The 15,488-nt window shown below is 43.7% G+C and overlaps 1 protein-coding gene across 1 annotated transcript in view; it reads right to left on the reverse strand.

Moving 5' to 3' along the window:
* RPS24 (ribosomal protein S24) overlaps positions 1-14,385 on the reverse strand; it is a 30,876-nt gene extending 16,491 nt beyond the window's left edge. The window contains exons 1-5 of the mRNA XM_042780661.1: positions 14,286-14,385; positions 14,040-14,113; positions 7,189-7,254; positions 6,886-7,095; positions 5,320-5,470 (exon numbers count right to left, since the gene is read on the reverse strand). Coding sequence (XP_042636595.1) covers positions 5,320-5,470; positions 6,886-7,095; positions 7,189-7,254; positions 14,040-14,113; positions 14,286-14,385 — 601 coding nt within the window. The remainder of the gene's footprint in view (positions 1-5,319; positions 5,471-6,885; positions 7,096-7,188; positions 7,255-14,039; positions 14,114-14,285) is intronic.
* Positions 14,386-15,488: the final 1,103 nt, after the last annotated feature.

Here is a 15,488-nt window from a genome sequence, read left to right on the forward strand (position 1 = left end):
AAAATTCACAAGTGGACACCTAAGCAGTCTGCACAAAGGTGGCAAGGTGAATGGACTACATCCATGAATATGTGTTTGATAAAGTAGATCTCTACCTATGTATTCATATGCACTGCAAACATATCCATGAATATAGTACACAGGGGGCAGTTAATCATAACCACACACTTTGAGGGAATGGGTCACTGGGTATGGAGGCTCAGGACCACAGTCTCAGGGAACACCAAGGTCAACTGTTGTAACAGTCCCCAAAGACAATGTTCTACATCCTATTTTGGTGATTAGCAACTAGGGTCTTAAAAGTTTGGAAGTAACCATCAAAGATACAACTAATGATCTCTCCCCCATCCAGAGCAAAGAGTGAAGAAAATCAGATTCAAGGAAACAATTAGTTCAAATGTCTAATGGACTACACAAACCCAAGCCTCTCTGACCTGAGACCAGTAGCAGAAAATGACACCTGGCTACCACTGGTGACCACTATGAAAGGGATCACAATAGGAGGTCCTGGATAGAGTCAGAGGAAATGTGGGACAAAACTCACAAGCATGAAGACCAGGCTTACTGGTCAGATTAAGACTGGTAGAATCGCCTAGACTACAGCCCCAAGACACCCTTCATGTTAGGAACTGAATTTAACCCCCATGACTCAACAACCAGCCAAACAGGCCTGTAAGGTGGAAAGTAACATCAGGAGGGTATGTGCCACCAAGCATATGAAATCAAGAGGGTAGCACTGGCCAAGGATAGAGCTAGGAAGTCGGGAGGGGATAGGAACACAAAGGAAGGGAAGGGATGGGTGCAGGGAGGAACTGCAAAGAATGCTGTTACAGTGTGGGGATTGCACTAAATGTCACAAAACAGAATGTGTATGTTGAATGGAAAGCCAATTTGCTCTGTGAACTTTCACCCAAATCTTATTAATAAAATACCAAACTAACATCACCTTCAGGACCCAACCCAACCCAACCCAACCCAACGCCATTGAGTCGGATCTGACTCATAGCAACTCCTCCTGGGGTTTCCGAGGCCGTATCACTACGGAAGTACATCACCCAACCTTCCTTCCAAGGAGTGCCTGGTTGAGTTTGAACCACTAGCCTTCTGTTTAGCAGTCAAATGAAAAGTCCCTAGGTAGTGCAAATGGTTAACACTCAGCTATTAACCAAAAGGCTAAAAGTCCATCCAGAGACATCCCATAAAGGATGGCAATCTACATATGAAAAGCCAGCCATTGAGAACTCTATAGAGCATAGTTCTACTCACACACACAGGGTAACCACAAGGTGGAATCCACTCCATGTCAAGTTAATCTGACAAGAAGAAAACAACTAAAACCCTTAAAGCCCCTTCCCCACCTCCACCCCAAGCTTTTCAACTCATAGTCCCCATCTTCTCAAAAGACACCTCCACCAACCTAGCAACCCTAAAACTAACCCTCAAATATTCCAATCCCACAGCTCAGGTTCTCAACCCTAATGCTCGAAAAAGTCAATCAGAATCAGCATTTGACCAAAAAAAAAAAAAAAAATTGGAACACCTGTTTCATAAAAGCCATGTACAATAACAAGGCCCATTTACCATCATTTAACCAAGCTACTGCACACCACATCCAAATATTCATTAAAGGTTCCTCCCCACATTTCCCATCCATTTACCACATAAGCAAGCCTGCAACGCACTGACCACGATATTGACATCCTGTTTGTTTTACACCAAATTATGCAAATGTGATCTAGTAATTGTAATTTCTATTGAGATCAGCAATTTTTAAAGGTCAAAAAGGGATTCAGATTTCAAATGTCTTTCAGAAACCAACTGCACTCTTAAGTATCAGCATGAGCACACCAGACCCATGTTGATACTCTACACCTGAAATCTTTGAGCTACTGGAAAGTAATTGTTGTTATGCGCCGTCGAGCCTCCTTGGGTATCACTACGGAAGTAGATTGCCCAACCTTCCTTCCGAGGAGTGGCTGATGGGTTTGAACCGCCAGCCTTCTGGTTAGCAATCAAGTGCCTTTGGCACTATGCTACCAGAGCTCCGGAAAGTACTGTTGTTGTTGTTGTTGTTATGTGCCGTCGAGTCGGCCCCGACTCATAGCGACCCCTCCTTGGGTTTCCGAGGCAGTATCACTACGGAAGTAGGATTGCCCAACCTTCCTTCCGAGGAGTGGCTGGTGGGTTTGAACCGCCAGCCGTCTGGTTAGCAGGCAAGTGACTTAGCCACTATGCTACCAGAGCTCCCCGGGAAAGTACTAGTATCATCCTATTACATCAAGTTTTCTCTAAATGCTTCATGAGACAGACAACATGTGAATCCAAGCATCAATGTTTATCTCCAACAGTAGCAGACTATTTTATAACTTCAAATATGCTTCAAACCACCAGACACATAAAAGATATTATAGTTTATTAGTTCCTCTGTTGAAAAATTCACACAATCATCGTAGATCAAGTCACTCCAGAATCTTTATTCCTTCTGTCAATCAAAAGAAGAAAATAAGTTTAGTTGGCTTTTAGCAATGACCTTTAAAAATTCAAGTTCAAAGTCTTCAACAAATTCCAAAATTAATGACACTAATGCAGAACAAATATTAGTAAACTAGAATCAAGTTATGTTTGTGTGATCAAGTAACAAAAAATAAAACTCAAATACTCAAGTTAGAAATGACACTTAGAAACTTAAAAAAAAAGAGGTGGGTGTTACATATTACTCAATTTTCAAAACAAAACCATGTCACTGTTAGTAGTTTTAAGACACTAGGACTCTTCAGAGCATTTGTAAATCTACTCCACATGCTCTACTTTAGATACACTGCATCAGTAAACCTAGAAATCTAATCATCTGAACAAGTAGCTTGAATTATACCTGTTATCCAATCTCCAGCTCACTGAATCAGTGGCAGGGAAGGAAGGAAGAAGGAAGAGGGGAAAGAAACATTCCATTAATACTCTCTTTTCAAACTCCAAAATAATCTGTATTTAAGTGCATGCAATCAGAGCCCTTAAAGATGACAGTTTTTCCTATGCAATGGTATAGAACATTCTACTGACTGCTTTTATTCCTCCCCATTCTGAGAACACCTTGCCTGATTATTATGGCTCTTATGCAAACAAAAGAGCGTAACTTCACAATGAAGAGATCCTTATGGCAATGGCTGTGCCTAATCAGGCTGCCATGTAGATGAAGTATTCAGACCTGAGCCTCCCTGGACCCTCTGTTCTGTCCAACAGCAACATACTGGGTACTCTCCCAACACCATGAACAGACTTGGGAATCATAGGCCAAGGTCTAATTTAATCTCAGAGAGCTCTAAATGATCAGGCAAGTCTTTTAAAGGCACTCAGTTCAATACCACTCACACCTACAAAAATAGGGCAAACTAGGATTTACCAAGGCAAAAATTAGCTAAAGTAAATACTGCTCTTCAACTGAAAGATTACCTGTTCCCTAGTTTAAAATACTCTATTGCACCCAAAAGGTAAGAGCAAATACCAATATTAACATGTGAACAAAGCTGGGAGGGAAAAAAAAAAAACTGTTGCTGTTGCCTGACTCTGAACCAAAGAGCATAAGCTGTTTAGTCTACTACATGTGTTATGACATGTGGCTCATTAATGCATTCAGTTGCTAGGGCAATGCACCAGTACAAACCTGAAGTAGGACAGTGATGACTTTGGTCTCAACAGGTAGCACCTATGTACATGCCACCAACTAGCACTAACACATTGGACTCAAAGGCTGAGTGGATAAAGAATCTATATGTCCTTCAGACTGAGGTGAAAGGACAAATTTTGACTGAACCTCTTCTCAATCTAGAACCTCTTCACAAACAGGAAGCAGTTGTAAGCAGTTCCACTGGAAGTCCATTCATTACTATGAACTCCACATCACTAAAGTCACTTGATTATAGTCCCAGGCAGGCAATACCAGGCTTAAGTGCCTTGTCTGGAAGAAAGTTACTGTAAAAGGAAGCACAGGGGCAGGGACGCCCATTGTTTCATTACCCTACTACCTCCACTCTAGCCCACTTAGTTTAAAATGAGCAAAATGTGCTTAGAATGGGGCAGTGCATTGTTCTGACCTTGTAGGCAAAGGTACATTTATCAAAGGCTTTGATGTGAATTAACAATATCTTCAAAATATTTCAATTAAAAAAGGACACCAGATGGAAAGCTGGAGACTCAATAAACAACAGACCAATGGAAATGGTAAAAGGCTTTGAGTGGACACTACCAGGGCACAGAGAAGCTTTACCAGATTTCATGGAACAGTTTATTACCAAAGCTGCTAGAGCATCAACTGGTGAGGGGGAAAAAAAAAAAAGACATGGCTCCCAAAGAAGAAGGGCTTGCTCATAACTCTGTGAGTAGGCCCCTTCCCCAAGGCCAGCATTAACTAAAGCCATTTTGCCAACAAGATGTCCCAGGTGTATAGTTCTTTTGGACACAGCATCTCCCAAGGGCAAGCTGAAAGGTGCTGATGTGGTAGAGTACCCCCATCTTCCTCCCTCTACCCGTCATTTCACAATATAACATGCATTTTTTAATTTCTAAAATAAATAATTGCAAGTTTTTCTCCTTTAGTTATAGTGTTTTTAAAACAGCACTGGCATTATAACAGACCATCCTAGAAAACTCTACAGTCCAAAGTCCACATGCAAAGCAAATGCAGTGCAGGTGATGTACCACACCGTGCTCACAATATCTCAGTACCTGGCACTTCATTTCTGATGAACAAGAAATCCAAGAAAGTAGAGGGAAAAGGCAAAAACAAAGTTACAACTGATGTTCACAGAACACTTAATTATTGTTAATTTAGCAACCCAACACCTTGATTCCATTCAACTATTTACAGTTAGCTAGCAAAGCTGGTAGAAAGCTGCTTACCATTACAATTACTTAGCTTTTGGCTAACTAAGAGATCTCAGCTATCTCTAGCGTGCCACGGAAAGATGAGCCACGTTGATTCAACTGCTTATTAAACAGCTGTCTATTTTAAAAAAGTCAGTCAAATTCCAGGGAACCAGATCTGCTCCTGTTTGATGGTCTGTGCCAATTAGTGGTAGAATGAGAACTCCATGATAGGGCTTGAGAGAAGCCCATGGGGATAACTGAATCAAGGTGGCCCTCGCGTGCTAATCTGTGAGCTGAACAAGGGTGGGCAAAGCTCCACTACTATGGTGGTACTACTATACTACACAGCTTCTCAAACACACATTACCTTCTGTAATCCAGAAGAAGTAGGAAAAGAAGAAACATTAAGAAAGGTTATTAAGAAAACAAAACTCCTCCTTTCTAGAAACTAAGACCTACAATTATTGACATTTCCGTACTTTCTCTGATAATACTGTACCTTTTTGCCAGCACCAACGTTGGCCTTTGCAGTGCCCCTGACTTTCTTCATTCTGTTCTTCCGCTCCTTGCGCTGTTTTCTTGAGGTCTTTTTCTTCTCATACAGGCCATGCTAAAGCAGAATGGGTTGTACAGAAGATGTGACTTGCAAACATAAACATGTCATCAGTACTGACCACTCTCTGACAATGGAAACTGACCATGTCAGAGTTTCAGAAATGCTCTTTCTGATCTAAAGCTTTCTATCTGATAAGGATCATCAAAGCAAGAAATGGTTCACACAGAAAAAGTCCACAGGAGAGTTGTCCACAGAAGACAAGTTGTTCCCTGCATGGCAAGTTAAGGGACTGGCTGTTACTGTCCAGCCTTGAGCCTACAGCTATGTTCCCACATTTTTCCTTCTCTTACACTATTAAAGCAAGACACCTCCCAAAATGGCTTTCTCCTGAAAGTCTCCTCTAATTCAACTCCTTATTACTTACTCCCAGCTGACAGTGGCAGTAGCTCTAGCCCCTCAATGTACACTGAGCTGATCTGCTCATTTTCCACTCATCTTTGCCTTGCCCACCTTTGAGCTTGCAGTTCCTGCTGCCTAGAAGACTGCTTCCAAATCTTCATGAGGATCTCAGCTTCCCTGTCACCCCCTCACAGCAGGGATTTCCCAGACCACTTAATTAAAAATAACAACATCTACCAATCACATCACCATAGTTTTTACTCACAGCAGGAAGCGGAACAAGTCAAAAGATAAAAAGAGAATGTAAAAGACATTTTAAAGTAATGATATGCTTGCTTATATATCCAGAATATAAGCTAAGGAGCTTACCCTATAAGGCTTGGCACCCTCAGTAAATGATCAAAAATTCTTTGTGGTTCTTAGCTATGTATGTAACTAAATGTATACTCAGTGGGTTGGTATTTTGTTTAAGGATATCACTGATCTTGGTCCCAAGCTACCTTTCCAAACCTACCTCTCCACATCCAGGAAATAAGCCTCACCCCCACCCCCATCTCCACCAAACAAAAACCAAACTAACTCACTGCCATTGAGTAGGATCTGACTCATAACAACCCCTCCTTGGATTTCCGAGGCAATATCTCTAAGGATGTAGGTTGCCCAACCTTCCCATCTCCACAGCACTACTTTTTCCAGATCCAGCTCAAATACCACCTCCTCAGATGCTATAAGCACCTCTCCCCCATAACTCTATACATTTATCAAAGTACTTTTCCTCTTAACCTCTTAAGAGAGTTCTTTGTATTTGTACATTGTCCCTCTATAGACCACTTACTCTTTTTGAGCATTCTACCACACTGAGGGCTGGTGGTTCAAACCCACCAGCCACTCCTCGGAAGGAAGGTTGGACAATCTACTTCCCTAGTGATACTGCCTTGGAAACCCAAGGAAGGGTTGCTACAAGTCAGGTCTGACTGGATGGCAAATAATAACAACAACCACACTGAGAACACAATTCTATTGGAAAAAAACAGTCTTCAGTAACCGTGGAAGAAATGAAAAATACCTACTCTTGCAAGTCTGTGTTTGGGTTCATTTTTCTTTGCATAATCCAAGGAATCATAAATCATGCCAAAGCCTGTAGTCTTGCCACCACCAAAATGGGTTCTGAATCCAAAGACAAAGATGACATCTGGTGTGGTCTTATACATTTTGGCTAGTTTTTCCCGAATTTCTGTCTTAGGTACTGTTGCCTTCCCAGGATGAAGGACATCAATGACCTAAAAGAAGATACCAAGATTAATATTTATCACAATGGAAAATGCCTTTAAAGTACAGAACAGTTCCCCAAACTTTGACATGTCCATCCTTACCATTTGTTTCCGCTGGAGTAGTCGGTTGGTCATGAACTTCCTGGTCCGGATAGTTACTGTGTCATTCTGAAAACACACCAGTTAATAAAACTGCTCAACCTTTTCTTGACCTTGCAGTAATTTTCCAAGATCCTCTAGTATTGTACTGTCTAACTCAGTAGCCACTAGACATCGATGACTATCAAAAAAATTAAAATTTAAAATACAATTCCCCAGTTGCAGTACCTGCATTTCAAACTGGACAGCAGATGAAGTTTTATGACAGAAAGTTTTACTGGACAGATGCTCTAGAATGCTTGCTATCAGAAGTCAAAGATACTTCTAACAAATTTATTACTTATCACAGAAAGACATATACTGAACAGTAACAAAAGGTGTACTGAAATACAGTCCACAAAAAAGGGGCACTCACTGTACCCCATTTTAGTGCAAGATGAGCTGGTCTTTAGCCAGGCTCCCATCCAGCATCAATCAACCCAGCACTTGCTTTACTACTCATTTAAAAAATGAAGAGGACAGCCTCAATAAAAAGGAAAAAGGCATGGATTCAACCCAATTTGCACTACCAAACCCAAAGGTCACACCTAACACATAATCTAAGTACCAAAAAATAGCCTCAGTTGCCTTCTGTCAATCCATAAATTTTACTTCTTTCTAAATTAGGGGTACTGTCCTAGAGCAAGGTTTCTCAACCTCAGCACTCCTACCATTGCAGGACCCATGATTCTTTGTTGTGAGAGAATGTAGAATAGCAACTTTAAGGAGACATGGTGGCATAACGGTTAAGCATTCAGCTGCTAAATGATAAGTCCCTCCTCAGGAGAAAAAAAGCTGGTGATCTGCTTCTGTACAGATGACAGCCCTTAAGTGGCAGTTCTACTCTGTCCAACAGATCGCTATGAATTGGAATCGACACCAGGGTACACTAATAGTAACTCTGGCCTCCACCCACCAGATGTTCTTAACATGTTCCAGTTAGAAAGGCCAGAAATGTCTCCAAACTTTGCCAACTGTCTCACTAGGGGCACATCACCGCCACTTGAGAACGTCTTCAAGGCAAAAAAAACTACAGTGGCTTATACAAACATTACAATCCCCAAACCATGCAACAAACCTGGCCCATTCCTGTAACCCACTCTTCTTAAATGTTTTCGTCTATTAACAACAGCTGAGAAAATGGTATTCGCTTCCGAACGGTCTTTTAACCAAGAAATTACTACCGTAGGCATACAGTGTAACTTAAAAGACTCTCACAGAAACAAGTGACTTAATAGATTTTCATTTTGTCTCTAAACCCACACCAAAGCAAGTTCAACAATATTTAATTCTCGAAAGTGAAGAGTCCGAGAAGGGAAAAAACGGCTGGAGTGGAGCTAAAAATGAGAGCTTAACATTTAAGAATGGAGCTACCTAGTCACGGGTTAGAACAAGACTTTTGGCGGCTTCCCTTGCCAGGGCCCGTTTCCCTAATATGAATCAAAAAGTCTTTCGGCTGACAATTTTCTAACTTACACACGTGAACGGTCTCACTCGCCACTATTTGCTAGGATGCTGCCGGCACCCTATTGACTTCTCCGGCTACTATCACCTGCAAGCCTCCTATCGCAAATTGGGACTACAGGTGGGAAGTGCCTCCTCCTGACTAAGTCCTCACTCCATCCACTGTGCTCCACGAAACTGACAAGCGCAGAAGCCGCTCAAGCAATCCCAGAACCTGGGGCCCAGGCGTCCGGGTCTGCAGCGCAGCTCCGCCAACCACAACTTCCTGCCTCTGGTTCCAGGGCCTTCGGCAACCGGTCAAACACGGCCAAAGAAGAGCTACTGGGCTTTGGACAGCTGTGGCGCAAACTAGGGGGCCGGGGAACGAAGGATGGCTCGGATATTTGGGAGATACCAGCACCCCTCAGGGAGACTCACCATGATGGCGATAAACCGTCAGGCAGCCAGGGAGAAAAAGAACGCTACTATTTACCGGCCAATCATATCAACGCTCACGGAAGGACCCCAGGCGGCGCCTGTGGGGGGCGTGGCCTGGGAGACGGGCCGGCCGCACCAATGCCAGACAGAAAAGTGCCGAAGGCCCACCTCATCGACCTCTCGCCACACCCCTGAGATTCTGGACTAGCCAATCCTAAAACGGAACAGTTCTGGCTGACTAGATTTAATGCAAGCGTGTCTTCACTTAAAAGAGTTCGTCATTGTATTGAATTGCTCGTGTGAATTGCCCGTGCTTGTTCTTGTTGTAAGAAGCCATTATGGTGCAGTGGTTAAAACACTTGGCTGCCAAATGTAATATTAGCAGTTCAAATCTTCCAGCTGCTCCACGGAAGGAAGATGTGGCCTTCAGCTTCGGTATAGAATTACTGCCTTGAAAACTCTATGAGGCAGGTCTGTCCTATAGGCCACTGTGAGTGGAAATCAGCTCCACTGCAGTGAGTTTGTTTTGTTGTTATTGGGTGCCTTGCAGTTGATTATGACTCATAGCGACCCTATATACGACATAATGAAGTACTGTCCGGGCCTCACAATCCTTTCTATGTTCAAGCTCATTGTTGTAGCCCCTGTGTCAACCCATCATGAGTGTCTTCCGCTTCTCCAACTTTACCAAGTATGTCCTTATGCAGGGAAGCAGACTGTCACCTCTTTCCCTTGCAGAGCAGCTGGTGGGGTTCAAACTGCTGACCTTTTGGCTAACAGCTGAGCGCTTTACCATTGTGCCACTAGGGCTCCTTAGATGGTTGCAACTACCAGATTGCTCCTTAGAAGGGAGGATGGGGAGAGTCTCACGTTCTTTGGACATGCTATCAGGAGGCACCAGTCCCTGTTTTATTTTTCCACTGGGTTTTATTTAGTTTCTCACAAATATCAAGGAATTAGCTCTAGGTTGTGCAGTGCCCATCCCTGTGGTGGTGTTTTCCTTGCTAGTCCGAAACCAAAAAACAAATCCATTGCTTCATAGCGACCCTATAGGACAGAGTAGAACTGCCCTCTCTAGGGTTTCCAAAGCTGTAAATCTTTATGAAAGCAGACAGCCATATCTTTCTCCATGGAGCCGCTGATGGGTTTGAACTGGTGACCTTTCAGTTACCAGCCAAACACTTAACCACTGCACAACCAGGGATCCTCCTTGCTAGTCACTTACATAAAATGTCATCCTAGAATCACCTCCCATGGATCATTGACCTGTAGGCAAGCAATTTATTTCTTCAGTACATGAATGATCTTCATTTTCCATTCTGCCTTCATCTTGCTTCACAACCTCACCGTGGCTCAATTTTCAGCTTCCTTTTTTCTAGCCAAGAATATAAGCTTAGTTCTTTAAAAAATAATAATAACATTTGTTTTTTAAATTATTTATTTACCAAGATAAACTATTTCTTAGGCCAGGAATTCATGCTTCATAGTTCCAGAACATTGGCCAGTGACAACTTCCACGGAACTCAATCCAAAGAAATTCTTTACATTCCAGTATCACTTTGTACTCTGAAAGATACCAGCCTTTGTCATCTCCTCACAGTCTTTCTTGGAATCATAATGTCTGTAGAAATCTGCATATGCCTTTTTGGTTCAACTACTTTAAACTTACAGAGCGCTGCAGTGCCCAGCGACATAATGGATGTTCCAACAATAGGAAATTGCAGATGCCTGGCCAGAAGGCCTGGGATCTGAGGTTTCACCAAACAATAGAAGACATATTGTTGTGTTTTTATTAGGTGCCTTTGAGTTGTGTCTGACTCATAGTGACCCTATGCACAGCAGAACAAAACACTGTCCAGTCCCACACTAGCTCCACAATCCCTTCCATACTTGGGCCCATCATCACAGCCACTGTGTCAATCCATCTAGTTGAGGGCCTTCCCCTCTTTCATCAACTCTCCACCCCACCAATCATGACATCCTTCTCCAGGGAATGGTTGGTCCCTTCTGACAACATGACCAAAGTAGGTGAGATGAAGTCTGCCATTCTCACTTCCAAGGAGCATTCCAGCTGCACTTCTTCAGGACAGATCTGTTAGTTCTTTTAGCAGTCCATGGTGCTTTCAGCATTCTTTGCCAGCACCACAACTCAAAAGCATCAATTCTTCTCCAGTCTTCCTTATTCATTGTCCAGTTCTCACATGCATATGAGGCAATTGAAAATATCATGGATTCTGTCAGGGGCACCCTAGTCCTCGAGGAGACATCTTTGCTCCTCAGCACTTGAAAGAGGTCTTTTGCAGCTGACATGCCCAGTGTTATAAGTCACCTGATGTCCTGACTGCTGCCTCCATTGGCGTCGATTATAGAACCAAGCAATGTGAAGTCTTTGACAACTTCAATCTTTTCTCCATTTATCATGATGTTGCTTATAGGTCCAGTTGTGAGAATTTTTGTTTTCTTTATATTGAGACGTAATCCATTGCAGACTGTATTCTTCAATCTTCATCAGTAAGTGCTTCAAGTCATCCTCACTTTCAGCAAGCAAAGTTGTGTCACCAGTGTGTCTCAGGTTGTTAATGATTCTTCCTCCAATCTTGATGCCATATTCTTCTTCGTATAGTCCAGCTTCTCAGATTATTTGCTCAGTGTTCTGGTTACCTAGTGCCATTCTGACAGGAATATACCACAAATGGGATGGCTTTAACAAACAGGAGTTTATTCTCTTACAGTTTGGGAGGCTAGAAATCTCAGTTCAAATGCCAGGCTCTAGGGGCTGGGTGAAAGCCAGCTCTGCCTTCTGCTCCTGGCCCACTGGAGCTAGAGGCTTTTCTTCACTCAGACAGTTGCTGGCTGCTGAGACTGACAAACCCAAGGTTGACAAGTAAAAAGGCACAGTTCTGGTGTTACCAAACCACATGGCAGGCCATTAATTTAAGTCCATTGAAAGTCTCTAGGTTGGCAGAGCATGGCAGGCTGCTGAACAACATGGCTACACACAGGGTTCAAGTGTGCCATGAGCTAGAGACCATTCCCAAAGCTGTTTCTTATATACGAGAAGCAGACCACATACCCAAAGGCAGCTACTCAGCTGCTCACAGTAGATTCCACCATGGAGTTGATTACCAGTCTCATCATGTGGAATATTACATCCAGCTGCCCAGCCACTCAACCAGGCCTAGCCAAGCTGACACATAAACTTAACCACCACACTCAGCATACAGATGGAATAAGTATGGTGAAAGGATACAATCCTGACATACTCCCTTCTTGATTTTTAACCACACAGTGTCCCCTTGTTCTGTTCAAATGACAGCCTCCTGGTCTATGTATAGGTTCCTCATGAGTACAATTAAGTGTTCTGGAATTCCCATTCTTCTCAATGTTATCCAGAATTTATTATGATCTACACAATCAATAACACACAAGTAAACATCTTTCTGGTATTCTTTGCTGTGAGCCAAGATCCATCTGACATCAACAATGATAGCCCTCGTTCCATGTCCTCTTCTGAATCCAGCTTGTACCTCTAGAAGTTCTTTGTCAATATACTCCTGCAACTCTTTTTTAATTATCTTCAGTAAGATTTTACTTGCATGTGATATTAATGATACTGTTTGATAATTTCCACATTGTGTGAGATCACCTTTCTTTGGAATGGGTACAAATATGGATCTCTTCCAGTCAGTTGGCCAGGTAGCTGTCTTCCAGATCTCGTGGCATAACTGAGTGAGTGCCTCTAGTGGGAGTTCTGAGGAAGGGAGCAGTTCCGGGAGAGGATGTGGCCAAGAAAATGTAAGACTGAGCAAGAGTGGCTAGAGGGAGAAGAAATGAGGGATTGAGAATGCCAAGAAGGTCAGAAGTCAGGGACTGTTGGGGGAAGAAGGCCGGGGATCTGCAGAAGAGGTAACTAAGGGTTAGCGGCGGAAGGCATGCACTGTGGTTATTCTCCCCCAACAACAACGTGATTCCTAACTGATGGAGTTTTTTCAAAATATTTGTATGAACTGGAGGTGACGTTTTCAGCTTTGCTGCTTTCCGCTGGTGTCCTCCAGATGGTTCCTTGTGCTCTTGGGGCTGGTTCATTTTGGTGTGCAAAACCAAAACCCAAACTCACTGCTATCCAGTCGATCCTGACCATAATGACCCCCTTTGGGTTTCTGAGACGGTAAATCATTGCAGAAGTAGTTTGCCCAGTCTTCTTCTTTCCACAAAGTGGCTGATGGGTTTGAATCGCCAACCTTCTGGTTAGCAGTCAAATGCCTCAGGCACTATGCCACCAGAGCTCTTTATTTTTATATACATCTGCCCTCAAAGAAAGGAACACTGGTGGCATAGTGGTTAAAGCATTCGGCTGCTAACCTAACCAAAAGGTCGGCAATTGGAACTCATCAGACGTTCCGGGAGAAAGATGAGGCAGTGGGCTTCTGTAAATATTTACAGCTGGGACAGTTTTATATCGTCTGGAATTGACTCTATGGCCGTGGGTTTGATCGTAGAGGCTTTTGATTTAGATGGTATTGATCTAGATAATGACATGATTTTCCATGTAACGCAAATTTTGGCTCTATGGCTGCCTGACAGCCCTGAAGCAATAGGTTCTTACTTTCTCTGCAGGTGTCTGAAGACCTGGAAAAACGCACAAGAGATGGAATAATTAAAAAAAAACACTCAGGACTCAGTAGAGTTCCAGGAAGACGCCGCGAGGGGGCAGTACACATAGAGAGACCAAAAAGCTGCATGCCAAAGCCTCTCTTGACAAACAGACGCACCGGCAATTAGCGGAAGAGGAAGCCGGCACGTTGGGCGCCCTACGGTGGCCGGGAGGATGCCGGCGGTTTGTTAGCAGGGAGTGAGTGTGGAAGCGCTTGGACAGTTGTAGGGAGCATAGTTCACTAAACCAACTCCCGGAGTCCCGAGGAGGGGACCCTCACAGTCGTCACCATGGTGAAGGAGCAGTTTCGAGAGACGGATGTGGCCAAGAAAATGTAAGACGGGGCAAGAGTGGCTAGAGGGAGAAGAAATGAGGGCTTGAGAATGCCGAGAAGGTCAGAAGTCAGGGACTGTTGGGGGACGAAGGCTAGGGATCTGCAGAAGAGGTAACCAAGTGTTCGAGGTGACGAGGTTGGCCGGAGTCGTGGTCAGTCCGAAAGCATTTCAGAGCCTGAGGGCTGGCGAACCACAGTTTCTAGGCTCGGGCGGAGAAGTCTGGATGCTGCCGTGGGTCTTGGCGATGCGGGAACCGTGGGCCGAAACTCGAGCGCTCCCGAGGTCAAACATTGACCCCCTTTTAGCGACTCTTGCCAGCTGCTGCTTGGAGAGCGTTCAGAAGTCCAGATTGTCTCTAATTCGCGTTTTGCCATAGAGCACCTAACACAGAGGCAGTATTTGCTCATCAGCAGGACGAGGTTGCCAGCTAGGAAGCCGTACCACGGGTGGACTGTCTCAGAAATGAGACTGCTGTTCTGGACCCCCTCCTCCAAACTTATTTATCAGGCCACAGCCCCTCAGAGCTTCCAATACAAAAATGAAATGTTAGGACAGTGGTTGTTGCAGCAGATATTCGGTGAGGAGAGTGCTGTGTAGTGTGTGTGTTAGGCATCAGGAATGTGACGTGGATAAGACCCGAGGTTCCCAAGCTACACACAGACTGGCCCTGCGTACCTCACTGACTGCATCTTGCACCACTAGCCTTCTAGGCTCTGGCCAGATTCCATTCTTTTGGTTCCCTAAAAATGCCAAGCTTGATCCGGCCATAGGACCCTTGCCCTAATTGTTCTCGCTACTTCAAATGCTCTTCCTCCTGGTTGTCTTATGGCTGGCTCCTTCTTATTCAGAATTCAGCTTAAATGGCAGTTTTACAGAGCCTTTTGACCACAAAGTACTAAGTAGCCTCCTTAGATTTGTCTTTACTGTGTTCTTGGTTATCTAATGCTACTCCAACAGAAATAGCCCAAGTGGATGACTTTAATGAACAGAAATCTTTTCTCTCCCAGTTTAGGAGGCTGAAGTTTAATTCAGGGTGCTGTGGCTAGGAGAAGGCTCTCTGTCTGCCATGGAGGAAGGTCTTTGCCTCTTCGGCATCTGTCCCTTGGCTCCTTGGTGATCTTCGTATGGCATGGCATCTACTTCCATCTCTGCTGGCCTAACCTGCTCTTGTATATCTCAAAAGAGATTGATTTAAAACTCTACAGTAATACTGCCATGTTAACATAACAAAATCTCAAATGGGATTATAACCACTGGTATAGGGATTAGGAGGAGCCCTGGTTGCCCAGTGGTTAATTAAGCCCACCAGCCTTTCCATGGCAGAAAGATGAAGCAATCTGCTGCTGTAAAGATTTACAGCCTTTGAAACCCTACTGTTGTTGTTATGTGCCATC

This window comes from Orycteropus afer, unplaced genomic scaffold (genome assembly GCF_000298275.1).
Source record: "Orycteropus afer afer isolate SDZICR_OR568_19922 unplaced genomic scaffold, OryAfe1.0 scaffold00052, whole genome shotgun sequence".
Taxonomy (NCBI): Eukaryota; Metazoa; Chordata; class Mammalia; order Tubulidentata; family Orycteropodidae; genus Orycteropus; species Orycteropus afer.